The sequence below is a fragment of the Bufo bufo genome, chromosome 5 (assembly GCF_905171765.1).
Source record: "Bufo bufo chromosome 5, aBufBuf1.1, whole genome shotgun sequence".
Classification (NCBI taxonomy): domain Eukaryota; kingdom Metazoa; phylum Chordata; class Amphibia; order Anura; family Bufonidae; genus Bufo; species Bufo bufo.
The window spans coordinates 3205709-3222177 of NC_053393.1; the positions used below are offsets into that span (position 1 = coordinate 3205709).

The 16469-nt window shown below is 52.0% G+C and overlaps 1 protein-coding gene across 2 annotated transcripts in view; it reads left to right on the plus strand.

Moving 5' to 3' along the window:
* KIFC2 (kinesin family member C2) overlaps positions 1-16469 on the plus strand; it is a 124772-nt gene that overhangs the window by 98812 nt on the left and 9491 nt on the right. Inside the window, exons 18-19 of one of the 2 annotated variants that reach the window (XM_040433196.1) lie at positions 11378-11696; positions 11787-11838. In XM_040433196.1, coding sequence (XP_040289130.1) covers positions 11378-11694 — 317 coding nt within the window. In that variant the 3' untranslated portion in view covers positions 11695-11696; positions 11787-11838. Of the gene's footprint in view, positions 1-11377; positions 11697-11786; positions 11839-16469 lie in introns of those variants that run through there. The other variant, XM_040433195.1, reaches the window with a different exon arrangement.

Below are 16469 nucleotides of genomic sequence, written 5' to 3' on the forward strand. Positions count from 1 at the left end.
CACTGTGCCTGTATAGCGGTGTAGAACACTGTGCCTGTATAGTGGTGTAGAACACTGTGCCTGTATAGCGGTGTAGAACACTGTGCCTGTATAGCGGTGTAGAACACTGTGCCTGTATAGCGGTGTAGAACATTGTGCCTGTATAGCGGTGTAGAACACTGTGCCTGTATAGTGGTGTAGAACACTGTGCCTGTATAGTGGTGTAGAACACTGTGCCTGTATAGAGGTGTAGAACACTGTGCCTGTATAGCGGTGTAGAACACTGTGCCTGTATAGCGGTGTAGAACACTGTGCCTGTTTAGCGGTGTAGAACACTGTGCCTGTATAGCGGTGTAGAACATTGTGCCTGTATAGTGGTGTAGAGCACTGTGCCTGTATAGCGGTGTAGAACACTGTGCCTGTATAGTGGTGTAGAACACTGTGCCTGTATAGTGGTGTAGAACACTGTGCCTGTATAGCGGTGTAGAACACTGTGCCTGTATAGCGGTGTAGAACACTGTGCCTGTATAGCGGTGTAGAACACTGTGCCTGTATAGTGGTGTAGAACACTGTGCCTGTATAGCGGTGTAGAACATTGTGCCTGTATAGCGGTGTAGAACACTGTGCCTGTATAGTGGTGTAGAACACTGTGCCTGTATAGTGGTGTAGAACACTGTGCCTGTATAGTGGTGTAGAACACTGTGCCTGTATAGCGGTGTAGAACACTGTGCCTGTATAGCGGTGTAGAACACTGTGCCTGTATAGTGGTGTAGAACACTGTGCCTGTATAGTGGTGTAGAGCACTGTGCCTGTATAGTGGTGTAGAACACTGTGCCTGTATAGTGGTGTAGAACACTGTGCCTGTATAGCGGTGTAGAACACTGTGCCTGTATATCGGTGTAGAACACTGTGCCTGTATAGTGGTGTAGAACACTGTGCCTGTATAGCGGTGTAGAACACTGTGCCTGTATAGCGGTGTAGAACACTGTGCCTTGCAGTAACACACATAGGGAGTCTGCTGTGGTAGTGAGATAATACTGTGAGTCCGTATGACATGCAGATGACAGGCGTTGCTCTTACAATCACTGCACACTTCACTTATTAGGGCAGTCACGGGGCCAAAACTGACCAAATAACTCAAGTGTGAACTAAGCCTTACAGGTCGATGTTAGCGCCAAGAAGAAGCGCACTCCTTTTACACCGTCGTCAGCTGATTCCACATAGATGTCTACAGAACCTGTTCTATAAACCCCTTATACAAGTAGAGCCCCCGAAAGAGTGGAGAGCAGTAAGTTTGTGTTGATGTCACTTATTATTTTGCCCTTCCTCTGATCCCTCAGAACAATAACCCACAAAAACCGAATCCTGTCTGTGAAGCATCCGCCTTCACTCGGTCAGCATTTGGTCAGTAATCCATCAGTATTGCTAAAGCCAAAAAAAACAGGAGTGGACCCAAAACAGAGATGACACGTGAATGAGATTTTTTCATGTCTTCTGTGTTTTGTACCCACTCCTGCTTTTGGCTACCAAATCACAAGCCAATTCTGATGGGACCATACAGGCCGTACAGCTGCAACACAGATAGGATCCGATGTGCGTCTCATTGTTCCTTCCTTCTGACAGATCAGAAGAAGGGTCTAATAAATGATTATGTCAGCCAGGCCGAAAGGAAAAATAGTGGCCCAGTCATGGAGTGGGGAGGGTGGGGACGGCATGAGAAATCCACAGAGTGGCCCTATGACATAGTGGTGAGGTGGAAGCAGCATGAGGAGACCACAGAGTGGCACAATGACAGTGTGAGGTGGCAGCAGAATCAGGAGGAGGCCACAGAGTGGCACAATGACAGAGCATGGAGGTGGAGGCAGTAGCAGCATCAGGAGGAGGCCACAGGGTGGCACAATGACAGTGTGTGGAGGTGACAGCAGCAGCATCAGGAGGCTACAGAGTGGCACAATGACAGAGTGTGGAGGTGGTGGCAGCAGCACCAGGAGGAGGCCATAGGGTGGCACAATGACAGTGTGATGGTGGCAGGAGCAGCTTCAGGAGGTGTCACGTTCATATTATGTTTGACCGTGACGCGGTTGCCGTGCAGACTGGTTGCCGGTGGTAACGTGTTGTTGTCGGTTTGCACATGCATTTCCCCTTTAAGGTGTGTCTCCCTGCGGTTTGGTGAGCGAGGGGTTAATCCTCTAGCTAGTGGGGATTTAGGTGTGTCCTGGGTGTGGCCACAATGTGGATATTACCTGTGGCTTCCTGGCTGGGGCCAGTTGTACTCCAGCCTTGTTTGGTGTTGGAGCTCTGCCCTTTCCTGGGTGAACTTGCCCAGTCCTTGAGGGTCCCCTTGTTGGACATAAATTGTCTTCATTTTGTATGCTCCTTATACCCTACCTCACTTGTATGTTAGGTGTGGGTTTATGTTCAGGGTGTGTTGTACGTCTTGATTGTTGTTACATGTCTGGTCTGTTGTTGGTGTTTGTCCCTGCATGTATGTAAGACGTTTTTCCTGTGTGTTGTGTCCTCCGGAAGGGGGTTGGTTTCCCGGAGGAGTGAACCACTAACCTCTATGCAGCGCTGCCTGGGGCTGCCATGCACCTTGCGGCATGGGGGTCCTGGCGGAGTCTGGTGTACTGGATACCTGTGTGAGTTGTACGTATGCACGGGTTACAGTTGTGGAGACTTCGGCAGGTAAGTGTGTTGTCTTGTGTTCTTACCTGCCGATCCTCTTGCTGTGTATGGTCTCTCCTTTTCCCTGCTATTAGGTCTTTTGAGACCCTTATTCCTCCATATATTGGATGAACAGGACATCTCCCTCCATCTCCTATCTGAGGGATTTTCAGGGCAACTTAGGGTCCCAGGTTTCCAGGGTATGAGCCGTCCTACCATTGGGGTCCGCTCATACGGTGAGGAGTTAGGGAGAGGATTAGGGACGCTATAGGAGGTGACCTGCTTCCCTTTTCCTGGCTTCTTGGCCTATCAGCTATCTTTTATCCTTTAACATTGTACGGTGGGGGGTTTCCCCCACTCCCCACCGTGACAGGAGGCCACAGAGTGGCACAATGACAAAGCGTGGAGGTGGCGGCAGCAGCAGCATCAGGAGGAGGCCACAGGGTGGCACAATGACAGTGTGGAGGTGGAGGCAGCAGCATCAGGAGGAGGCCACAGGGTGGCACAATGATAGTGTGGAGGTGGAGGCAGCAGCATCAGGAGGAGGGCACAGGGTGGCACAGTGACAGTGTGGAGGTGGTAGCAGCAGCATCAGGAGGCCACAGAGTGGCACAATGACAGTGTGGAGGTGGCAGCAGCAGCATCAGGAGGCTACAGAGTGGCAGGGTGACATAGTGTTGAGGTAGCAGGAGCATCAGCAGACCACAGAGTGGCAAGGTGACATAGTGTGTAGGTGACAGCAGCATCAGGAGACCACAGAGTGGCAAGGTGACATAGTCTGGTGGTGGCAGCAGCATCAGGAGACCACAGAGTGGCAAGGTGACATAGTGTGGAGGTGACAGCAGCATCAGGAGACCACAGAGTGGCAAGGTGACATAGTGAGGAGGAGACAGCAGCATCAGGAGACCACAGAGTGGCAAGTTGAAATAGTGTGGAGGTGGCAGCAGCATCAGGAGACCACAGAGTGACCCAGTGACAGAGTGGGGAGGTGGCTGGCAATACCAGTACCAGCTGAAGATAATGGGTGAAAGAAGGAGCACTTGGCATCAGATGTGTGGCATCAGGCGGGTGGCAACATCAGAGTAGTAGCTGAGGCAGGTAGCCAAAAGGAACCAGTCTCTTTTGTCAAAGTGTTGGTGTTGCACCATGGATGATCTGATGCATCAGGCATTGGTTGGTGGAAATCCTGGCTGATCCACGCCTGATTGATCTTGACAAAGGTCAGTCTCTCCACATTTTGGGTGGACGGGCGAGTTCTTCTTAGGGTAACTATGGTCCCCGCCGCACTAAACACCCGCTCTGATGCCACACTACTGGCCGGGCAGGACAGCTTTTCCAGGGCAAACTCTGCGAGTTGTGGCCACAAATCCAGTTTGGCTGCCCAGTAGTCCAGTGGCTCTTCAATGTGGGGTGGCAGGGTGCTGTCCAAGTATGCCACTACCTGTTGGTTCGGGTTCTGCTCCAGGTTTAGCTGCTGCTGCTGGTTAGTAGTTTCTTCATTAGGCGGGTGAAAGAAGCTGCTCATCAGCGACTCTAGACTCAAGTTGCTGCTGATGGAGCAGCCATGGCAGAGGAATGTGAGCGTAGAGGGCTTCACCCCCCCTTCCCCGCTAGACCTGCGAGAGGTTAGACGATTGCGCAGATAGGCAGCGGCCAACTGACTACATAGGATGTCTCTATAGTAGTTCAGTTTGTCCTCCCTCTCAGTTGGTGTAATAAAAGGCCCCCATTTTGGACCGATAGCGAGGGTCCAACAAGGTGGAGAGCCAGAAGTCATCCCTCTTCCGAATGGTGACAATTCGGCTGTCACTACGCAAGCAAGTGAGCATGCATCGGGCCATTTGTGCAAGTGACTCGGAGGGACTCCCTGCCTCCATCTCCACTGCATACTGCCACGGTGTGACTGGGTCCTCTGCCTCGTCTTCCTCATCGCCCTGTAGCTCCTCTGGCTGCTCCTCCTCTCCTGTCACCTGTGTATAAAATCCACCCAATGTCCTCCTCCAGTTCAGTCCCCACAGGGCTCATGTGGCCGTGAGAACGAGGCGCCATGTCTCCAGTCCCTTGACCAGCCAGATTTACCAGCATCTGTTGTAGGACATGAAGCAGTGGAATGACGTTGTTCATTCCGTAGTCCTGGTGACTGACAAATAACGTGGCCTCCTCCAAGGGCCTGAGCAAACGGCAGGTGTCATGAATGAGCTGCCACTGGCTGACATCGAAGTTACACAGGGGAGTTCTGCTGTCCAGTGATGGTAAGTTTGCAGTGTTCGCCAGCGAACACATGCGGGCTGCCATCTTTAGAAAGGTAGACTCACCCGTCCGGCGATGCACAGGTAAGCAGGAACTGCCTGCTCCCAGTGACTGCATTTGATTTCAGACCGGCTCCCGGCACAGGTAAGGGCTTACCTGTGCATCGCCGGATGGGTGAGTCTACCTTACTAAAGATGGCAGCCCGAATGTGTTCGCTGGCGAACACTGTGAACTGACCATCACTGCTCCTATCCACTTGGATCATCAAGAAACCGTTGATGGCCTTTCTCTGTTCGTATAGTTGGTTCATACATATGGAGGGTGGAATTCCAATGGGTGGAAATGTCGCATATCAGCCTATGTTGGGGGACGCCGTTCTGTCGCTGCAGCTCACGGAGGGTGTGCTTGGTGGTGTACGAGTTGCTGAAGTGCATGCAAAGTTTCCTGGCCATTTTTAGGATGTCTTGCAGATGGGTGGAAGACTTCAGGAACCGCTTGACAACCAGATTGGACACGTGTGCCTTGCAGTTCGCATGGCTCAGCCTTCCTTGACGCAGCGCTGAAACCCTGTTCTTACCGTTGTCGGTCACCATGGTTCCAATTTTGAGTTGTTGCGGAGGAAGCCAGGATTCTATTTCTTGATGAAGGACACGGAGCAGTTCCTCCCCTGTGTGACTCCGTTCACTCAGGCAAACCAGGTGCAGAACAGAGTGACACCGTCGTGCCCTGCACATGTGGTATGCCGGGCACTTCACAACGGATAATAAGCCCCTTTTTTCCCACTAATACAAGCCACGAAAGGCTTCACAACATATAACTGCACAAGGGCTAATAAGAGGTAGAAATATTCCCTGTAATAACCCTGTTAATGGCTGTATCACTCAGCACTTGCACCCCAATAACAAGAACGGTTTGCTGGAATTACAGAGCTGTATAATGGCAATGTGGCTCCGCAGTCAGTGCAGCAAGGTGTAATAGGATTGTTCCTATTCCCCAGGCTGTCACCTCCCCGACTGAACCCTGTTCTACAGAAACGCTGCACAATGATTCCTCCCTTTCCTTTCCCTGAACTTGTAAATGTTTTTCAGCACAATGAAGTCTTTCCTTGCACTGTCCCTAGCGCCTGCGGGCGTCTCTCCCTGCACTAAGTATACTGGGAAATGGCAGAATCCAAGATGGCTGCCGCTGTTTATAGGGCTGTGACATCACAGGGCTGGCTGCTGATTGGCTGCATGCATGGCATTGTGGGTGATCCCGCCTTCCCAGAGTCACTTGCTCCATGTCCTCACATGTGCAGCAGCCATTTTAGGAAAAAATTTGATTCGTTACCATGAAGCACGAGGAAATTCAGATTAGGTGCAAATCGAATTTTTCCTGAAATTCGGATCAAATTCCACTTCGTCAACTTCGATTCGCTCATCTCTAATTACTACAGGTACTATACCTCATACCCATACTACAGATACTCTTCATTACTAAAGGTACTGGACTTCATACCAATACTACAGGTACTATACCTCATACCCATACTACAGATACTCTTCATTACTACAGGTACTGGAGTTCATACCAATACTACAGGTACTCATCATTACTACAGGTACCAGATATTATACCAATACTACAAGTACTCATAATTCCTATAGGTACCAGATATTATACCAATACTACAAGTACTCATAATTCCTACAGGTACCACACATTATACCTATACTACAGGTACTCATCATTCCTACAGATACCACACATTATACCTATACTACAGGATCTTATCATTACTACAGTTACTAGACCTAATATCAATATGACAGGTACTCATCATTACTACAGGTACCATACATTACACCCATACTACAGGTACTAGACCTAATACCCATACTACAGGTACTCATCATTACTACAAGTACTAGACCTCATACCAATACTACAGGTACTAATCATTCCTACAGGTACCGCACATTATACCCATACTACAGGTACTTATCATTACTACAGGTACCACACATTATACCCATACTACAGGTACTCATCATTACTACAGGTACCACACATTATACCCATACTACAGGTACTCATCATTACTACAGGTACCACACATTATACCCATACTACAGGTTCTTATCATTACTACAGGTACCACACATTATACCATACTACAGGTACTCATCATTACTACAGGTACCACACATTATACCCATACTACAGGTACTCATCATTACTACAGGTACTAGACCTAATACCAATACTACAGTGTAACGGAACGCCTAGCACCCTGACTGGGTACCTCCGTCGATAGGTGCTCCTAGTGCTTCCCGAGGACTCCAAGCACTCCACTTGACACCGTCAGCACTGCAGACCCCACGAACCGCCGAAGCTTGGTGGAGGTCTCGCCGTCTCCTACCCACCCTGCACCTATGACAAGGCTCCAGGCTCCAGTGGGTGAACCTCTCCTAAATCCAGAGAGCAGGAACCAGGAGCAAGCTCTTACAAGAGCTTATACTCAGGGGAGTATTGTGATATAGCAATCCCCAAGAGTGTAGTTATTCCATCCCCCAAACATGAGCCAAGACTTCATGAAGGTATAAAACAGGAACTACTTTATTGAGGGCTACCCGCCCGTATTTATGCAGGTCTCCATCTGGTGGACACGCCCCTAGGGGACCAGAAGGAAGACTGCGACACAGGACAGATACGCAGCAACTCAGGATACACAGACACAACACATCCCCACAATGCATCATGGTTTCCTCCTCTCTGCCCTGGAGACACCCGAGGAGCAATTCAATTATCTCTCAGGACAAAGGGAAATCGCCAATACACATGTGGATACAACAGGACAGAAATCACCACCCAAACACACAATGTCACACCCCCACAGCAAACACAGACATTTAACATATTCCCAGATAGCTCAAGTCGGAGGGCATATCATTAGGTGAATGGCACTCAGAATACACAAATACAATACAATTAGCAATCTGGGTACCCTCACATAACAACATACAATTGCAAAGACAGATTTAAGCTGTGCGGCCGGTCTGTCTTCTCCTTTAAAGTCAGTATGGGCCATAATCTTTAAAGTCAGTATGGGCCATAATCCTGAGGCAATAGGCTGGTAGCCAGGCCTCTCAAAAACCCAGTGGCGAGGTTGGTTTCGCCACACATCTCCCCCTCCCAGGGAAGACTAACCAGATACCTGACCTCATGCCGGTCGGTATCTGAGTTAGTCTGGCAGTCCACCCACAACCCAATACAGGACCTGTTGAATTTTGGGGCCTGGCTCTGTTCTGTATGTCCCCAGCTGTTGAGGGGGCATCTGCTACTCCTTGCTTCCTTGTTGCTCTCTAGCTTGGAGCTGTAGGTACTTAGTGGGCAGAGGCCGACTGCGCTCTGCCCAGATGCCAGCTCTTCCGCTGGGGTAGCCTGTGGGAAGTCCGGCTCTGGAGAAGAGGATAGGGGAGGGCAGAGGCCGACTGCGCTCTTCCCAGATGCCAGCTCTTCCGCTGGGGTAGTGTCACAACCAGACAGCTGAGAAGCTCTGACAGGAGCCGTCCAGAACCTCCTCCTTGAGTTTCTTTGTTTTGGTTTTCAGTTCCTCATCTCGTTAGCCTATCTCAGCTGTCATGCAGTTGGACTGATTGCTTCCCTTTAAGTTCCTCCCCATAATGCATTAGGTTGCGGCTTATACAACTTCCTGGAATGTGTGTGCATGCTGTTCCTAGTTCCCAGTCGTCTGCAAGATAAGTGCTGTTTATGTATTTGTGATTTTCTGTTTTCTGGATCCAGGTGACCCTGACTCCCTCCGTGTCTGTGTAGGGAGCCGGTGGTCGTGTCCCCTCACTATCGTAGGGTCTTCAGGTGTAAGATAGTCGAGGTACGTGGATATGCGCCCATCCACCTTTGGGGTGTTCGCATAGGCTGAGCAGTAAGGGAGAGTGGCAGGTCTCATGCAGGGGTCTCCCTTTTGTTCCTTAGTTGTGGATCCAGTGAGTCATAGATTATATTGTATTGTCTTGTTTCCCTGTACACCATCCGTGACAGGTAGCCTGTGGAAAGTCAGCCTCTGGAGAAGAGGATAGAGGAGGGCAGAGGCCAACTGCGCTCTGCCCAGATGCCAGCTCTTCTGCTGGGATGTGGTCAGGGAATCCTATCCCCAGGACCTTGTTGCAGATCGGCTGTGGAGAAGAGGATAGGGGAGGGCAGAGGCTGACTGCGCTCTGCCCAGATGCCAGCTCTTCCGCTGGGGTAGCCTGTGGAAAGTCAGCCTCTGGAGAAGAGGATAGGGGAGGGCAGAGGCCGACTGCGCTCTGCCCAGATGCCAGCTCTTCCACTGGGATGTGGTCAGGGAATCCTATCCCCAGGACCTTGTTGCAGATCGGCTGTGGAGAGGAGGAATCGCTTACCTCCTCCTCCTGGCATTCCTGCAGGGTTGGTGGGGGATCTGAACCGGCCGTCCAGCATCCCGGTAGGCCTGGTGCAGAGACCGCGGTCCCATCTGCACCATCAGAGTTAGGGGTGCTGTCCCCCTGTGGTTGGGGAGAGAGATCAGTGGGTATCGCAGGCTCATCCCCTGCCCCCAGAACTCGGTTGGGAAGTAGCTGGGAAGGGGAGGGCTCGCTTACCTCCTCCTCCTGGTATCCCTGCGGAGATGGCTGGGGATCTGGACCGACCGTCCAGCATCCCTGTAGGACTGGTAGAGAGACCTCGGTCACATCTCCACCTGCCATCTGTGGGTCCTCCCAGGACCAGTCTGTGAGGTCCCTCAACATTTGGGAGTAAGGACTGCCAAATGTTGAGTCCTTACTTGAGTCCACACCTAGCAACTCCGGCTGCTGTTGAGGGTCTGGGCCAGCTGCCCAGCATCCGGTGGAGAGACCTCGGTCCCGTCTCCACCTGCCTGTTGTGGTTCCTCACAGGACCAGTCTATGAGGACCCCTACTTCGGGTTCCTCTGGCCGCCTCAGGGGGAGACTGCTAACCTCCTCGGATGCAGCCTCTGCTCGGCTGCTGTAACACTCCTTCCGCTGGGCAATTTCTCTCTCTTTCGCCAGTCGGAATTCTCGTTCCATCCTTGCGTGTCGCTTGGCTGTGACCTTGTTCCAGATGGCCTGGTATATATCCATGGACACATTACCTCCATACTGGGCCACTCGCTGCCTCACCTCGGCCAGCCAGTCATCTTCAGAGCCTTCCATACTTGTCTGCTCCAAGTCGCTGGATACCTCTGCTCCCAGGGGCGCTGCACGAGTGCTAGCGTTGCCCTCAATTTGTAACTCCACACGTTACCAGTGTCTCTGAGCTGCTTCTCCTAGCACTAGGACGCCATCCCACTGCTTGCCACCAATGTAACAGAACGCCTAGCACCACGACCGGGTACCTCCGTCGATCGATGCTCCTAGTGCTTCCAGAGGACTCCAAGCACTCCACTTGACACCATCAGCACTGCAGACCCCACGAACCGCCGAAGCTTGGTGGAGGTCTCGCCGTCTCCTACCCACCCTGGACCTACGACAAGGCTCCAGGCTCCAGTGGGTGAACCTCTCCTAAATCCAGAGACAGGAACCAGGAGCAAGCTCTTACAAGAGCTTATACTCAGGGGAGTATTGTGATATAGCAATCCCCAAGAGTGTAGTTATCCCATCCCCCAAACATGAGCCAAGACTTCATGAAGGTATAAAATCAACACACTTTATTGAGGGCTACCCGCCCGTATTTATGCAGGTCCCCATCTGGTGGCCACGCCCCTAGGGGACCAGAAGGAAGACTGCGACACAGGACAGATACGTAGCACTCAGGATACACCGACACAACACATCCCCACAATGCATCATGGTTTCCTCCTCTCTGCCCTGGAGACACCCGAGGAGCAATTCAATTATCTCTCAGGACAAAGGGAAATCGCCAATACACATGTGGATACAACAGGACAGAAATCACCACCCAAACACACAATGTCACACCCCCACAGCAAACACAGACATTTAATATAGCCCCAGAAAGCTCAAGTCTGAGTGCATATCATTAGGTGAATGGCACTCAGAATACACGAATACAATAACATGGGCTATCTGGGTACCCTCACATAACAAAATACAACTCCAAAGACAGATTTAAGCTGTGCGGCCGGTCTGTCTGCTCCTTTAAAGTCAGTATGGGCCATAATCCTGAGGCAAGAGGCTGGTAAACAGGCCCCTTTGAAACCCAGTGGCGAGGTTGGTTTTGCCACATACAGGTACTTATCATTCCTACTAGACCTCATACTAATACAGTACACTATACTGCATTAACAACTCGTCTTTGTAATCTGAATCAAAGAAAAGGTTATTTAGGCTGCAGATCTGAGTCCTGACAATGTCTTGTATACTCTAGTCACAGTGAAAGCTGCAGTTCTTTACACAGCCCAGACGGTTCCTCTTTGGTTGGATGTTGAAGGATGTAGTACTGTATATGGAGACCACAATCACGTGACATCTTCTCTCCATTAGGGAAGCTGAACCTGGTGGACCTGGCGGGATCGGAGCGGGTGTGGAAGTCCGGGGCGGAGGGCGAACGTCTGAAGGAAGCGCAGAATATAAACAAGTCTCTGCTGGCTCTGGGCGAAGTCATTCAGGCCCTGAGGGCCAAGCAGGGTCATGTGCCCTTCAGGAACTCCAAGCTCACCTACCTGCTGCAGGACTCACTGGGCAAGGGCAACAAAACCGTCATGATGGTGCAGGTGCTGCCAGCTGTCACTATGAGGAATGCTGCATGCTGGGAGACGTCACTTCTCCATAGGTGCATGCTGGGAGGTGACGCTGTATAGAGGTGCATGCTGGGAGATGACTCTGTATAGAGGTGCACGCTGGGAGGTGACGCTATATAGAGGTGCACGCTGGGAGGTGACTCTGTATAGAGGTGCACGCTGGGAGGTGACGCTGTATAGAGGTGCACGCTGGGAGATGACGCTATATAGAGGTGCATACTGGGAGATGACGCTATATAGAGGTGCACGCTGGGAGATGACGCTGTATATAGGTGCACGCTGGGAGGTGACGCTGTATAGAGGTGCACGCTGGGAGATGGCGCTGTATAGAGGTGCACGCTGGGAGATGACGCTATATAGAGGTGCACGCTGGGAGATGACGCTATATAGAGGTGCATGCTGGAAGGTGACGCTGTATAGAGGTGCACGCTGGGAGATGACGCTATATATAGGTGCATGCTGGGAGATAACGCTGTATAGAGGTGCACGCTGGGAGATGACGCTGTATAGAGGTGCACGCTGGGAGATGACGCTGTATAGAGGTGCATGCTGGAAGGTGACGCTGTATAGAGGTGCACGCTGGGAGATGACGCTATATATAGGTGCATGCTGGGAGATAACGCTGTATAGAGGTGCACGCTGGGAGATGACGCTGTATAGAGGTGCATGCTGGGAGATGACGCTATATATAGGTGCATGCTGGGAGATGACGCTGTATAGAGGTGCACGCTGGGAGATGACGCTGTATAGAGGTGCATGCTGGAAGGTGACGCTGTATAGAGGTGCACGCTGGGAGATGACGCTATATATAGGTGCATGCTGGGAGATAACGCTGTATAGAGGTGCACGCTGGGAGATGACGCTGTATAGAGGTGCACGCTGGGAGATGACGCTATATAGAGGTGCACGCTGGGAGATGACGCTATATAGAGGTGCACGCTGGGAGATGACGCTGTATATAGGTGCACGCTGGGAGGTGACGCTATATAGAGGTGCACGCTGGGAGATGACGCTATATAGAGGTGCACGCTGGGAGGTGACGCTGTATAGAGGTGCACGCTGGGAGATGACGTTGTATATAGGTGCACGCTGGGAGGTGACGCTGTATAGAGGTGCACGCTGGGAGATGACGCTGTATAGAGGTGCACGCTGGGAGGTGACGCTGTATAAAGGTGCACGCTGGGAGATGACGCTGTATAGAGGTGCACGCTGGGAGATGACGCTATATAGAGGTGCACGCTGGGAGGTGACGCTGTATAGAGGTGCATGCTGGAAGGTGACGCTGTATAGAGGTGCATGCTGGAAGGTGACGCTGTATAGAGGTGCATGCTGGAAGGTGACGCTGTATAGAGGTGCATGCTGGGAGATGACGCTATATAGAGGTGCACGCTGGGAGATGACGCTATATAGAGGTGCACGCTGGGAGATGACGCTGTATATAGAGGTGCACGCTGGGAGATGACGCTATATATAGGTGCATGCTGGGAGGTGACGCTGTATAGAGGTGCATGCTGGGAGGTGACTCTGTATAGAGGTGCACGCTGGGAGGTGACGCTGTATAGAGGTGCACGCTGGGAGATGACGTTGTATATAGGTGCACGCTGGGAGGTGACGCTATATAGAGGTGCACGCTGGGAGATGACGCTGTATAGAGGTGCACGCTGGGAGATGACGCTATATAGAGGTGCACGCTGGGAGGTGACGCTGTATAGAGGTGCATGCTGGAAGGTGACGCTGTATAGAGGTGCATGCTGGAAGGTGACGCTGTATAGAGGTGCATGCTGGAAGGTGACGCTGTATAGAGGTGCACGCTGGGAGATGACGCTGTATAGAGGTGCACGCTGGGAGGTGACGCTATATAGAGGTGCACGCTGGGAGATGACGCTGTATAGAGGTGCACGCTGGGAGGTGACGCTGTATAGAGGTGCATAGTGGGAGGTGACGCTGTATAGAGGTGCACGCTGGGAGGTGACGCTGTATAGAGGTGCACGCTGGGAGGTGACGCTGTATAGAGGTGCACGCTGGGAGGTGACGCTGTATAGAGGTGCACGCTGGGAGGTGACGCTGTATAGAGGTGCACGCTGGGAGATGACGCTACATAGAGGTGCAGGCTGGGAGGTGATGCTGTATAGAGGTGCACGCTGGGAGGTGACGCTGTATAGAGGTGCATACTGGGAGGTGACGCTGTATAGAGGTGCATACTGGGAGGTGACGCTGTATAGAGGTGCACGCTGGGAGGTGATGCTGTATAGAGGTGCACGCTGGGAGATGACGCTACATAGAGGTGCATACTGGGAGGTGACGCTGTATAGAGGTGCACGCTGGGAGGTGATGCTGTATAGAGGTGCACGCTGGGAGGTGACGCTGTATAGAGGTGCACGCTGGGAGATGATGCTATATAGAGGTGCATGCTGGGAGGTGACGCTGTATAGAGGTGCACGCTGGGAGATGATGCTATATAGAGGTGCACGCTGGGAGGTGACGCTATATAGAGGTGCACGCTGGGAGGTGACGCTGTATAGAGGTGCATAGTGGGAGGTGACGCTGTATAGAGGTGCACGCTGGGAGGTGACGCTGTATAGAGGTGCATAGTGGGAGGTGACGCTATATAGAGGTGCACGCTGGGAGATGACGCTGTATAGAGGTGCACGCTGGGAGATGACGCTATATAGAGGTGACGCTGTATAGAGGTGCATGCTGGGAGATGACGCTATATAGAGGTGCACGCTGGGAGATGACGCTATATAGAGGTGCACGCTGGGAGGTGACGCTGTATAGAGGTGCATAGTGGGAGATGAGTCTATATAGAGGTGCATGCTGGGAGGTGACGCTGTATATAGGTGCACGCTGGGAGGTGACGCTGTATAGGGGTGCACGCTGGGAGGTGACGCTGTATAGAGGTGCATGCTGGGAGATGACGCTGTATAGAGGTGCACGCTGGGAGGTGACGCTGTATAGGGGTGCATGCTGGGAGGTGACGCTGTATAGAGGTGCATGCTGGGAGATGACGCTGTATATAGGTGCACGCTGGGAGATGACGCTATATAGAGGTGCACGCTGGGAGATGACGCTGTATAGAGGTGCACACTGGGAGATGACGCTATATAGAGGTGCACGCTGGGAGATGACGCTATATAGAGGTGCATAGTGGGAGGTGACGCTGTATAGAGGTGCACGCTGGGAGGTGACGCTGTATAGAGGTGCACGCTGGGAGATGGCGCTGTATAGAGGTGCACGCTGGGAGATGACGCTGTATAGAGGTGCACGCTGGGAGGTGACGCTATATAGAGGTGCATAGTGGGAGATAACGCTATATAGAGGTGCATAGTGGGAGATGACGCTATATAGAGGTGCACGCTGGGTGGTGACGCTGTATAGAGGTGCACGCTGGGAGGTGACGCTGTATAGAGGTGCATAGTGGGAGGTGACGCTATATAGAGGTGCACGCTGGGAGATGACGCTATATAGAGGTGCACGCTGGGAGAAACAGTGGCATCTTGTGGCCAAACAGCAGAATGTCAGTCCAGATCATTTGATTTAATCTATACAAACAGTGTTCAGACAAGGAGAGCTGTTTCTTCATCTTACATGCCACCCCACTAGAGGTTGTCGTCCTTTGCAACTCTTCCTATACAAACTCGCATAGCGCTGTGGGGGCACAGCAGCATTGGGTCTGGTTGACCTTCGTAGAGTGATTGGCTCAGAAGCACTGGGGATGTCAGATGTCAGGCACATCTAATGGGGGAGGAGCTTCTGACTGCTCAACACTTTCCCTGGGTGGAAAACTTGCCACGGCTGGAGCCTCTGTGGGTACCGGGGCAGGGACAACCCACCATTCCTCCTCCTCTAAGGGGATGTCCTCTGTAATCTGAGCAGGAGGAGGCATCTCCTGAACGCACACTGGCTCATCGCTTGGTTTTAACCATCACTCGATCACCAGGGGCATACCAATCCCTCTGCACTGCTCTTGGGTTAGGGTGTACTACTTGTCCCAGGCACTCCCCCACAACCTTGTGGATCACTCTCAGCCGGCGGCGGTGCTCTTGCACCCATGCGGTGGTATTTCTCGTGGTGGCTCCATAGGATTGGGCATGTGGAGATCTTCAATCTCCCGTCCGGCTCTCCCAAACATGAGCATATGTGGGGAGTATTTGGTGGTACTGTGTACCCTGTTGTTATAGGCCCACATCAGGTAGTTCTGGTAGGTACACAGGCCATCGAGCCTTTTGGCTGTCCTCCAGAGTCTGCAGCAAGGTGCGGTTGAAACGCTCGCACACCCCGTTTCCCTGGGGGTGATACAGGGTGGTGAGGAATGTTCGATCCCACACAGTTGGTACAGCTCATTCATTACAGTACCCTGAAAACATGCCCCCTGGTCCGAATGTATCCTCTGTGGACACCCGAACACCTGTCTGTATAAAGTGTTTGCAGACCGCTTCAGTGGCCAACTCTGACGTCTGGTCTCTGGTTGGTACAGCCACTGCATAATTGTGAAATGATCTGTCATGACCAGACAGTACGAGTGTCCCGAGGTAGAGTACCCAATCTGTACATAATCGATCATAAGGAGCTCTAGGGGCGCCGAGGTCCGGATGGCCTGGACAGGAGCCCGCTGTTCAGTACTCTTACTCAGCCCGCAGGGCGGACACTTAAGACATGCCTCAGCCACCATGTCTGCCAAATCTGGACAGTATACCAGCCGTTGGAGCCACTTGAATGTTTTATCGCTCCCAAAATGGGCACCCCTCTCATGGGCTTCCTGGGCAGCCTACAGCCCCAATGACATGGGGATGACAATCTGTTGGCGGTACTGCAACTCTGATTTCAAGTATATG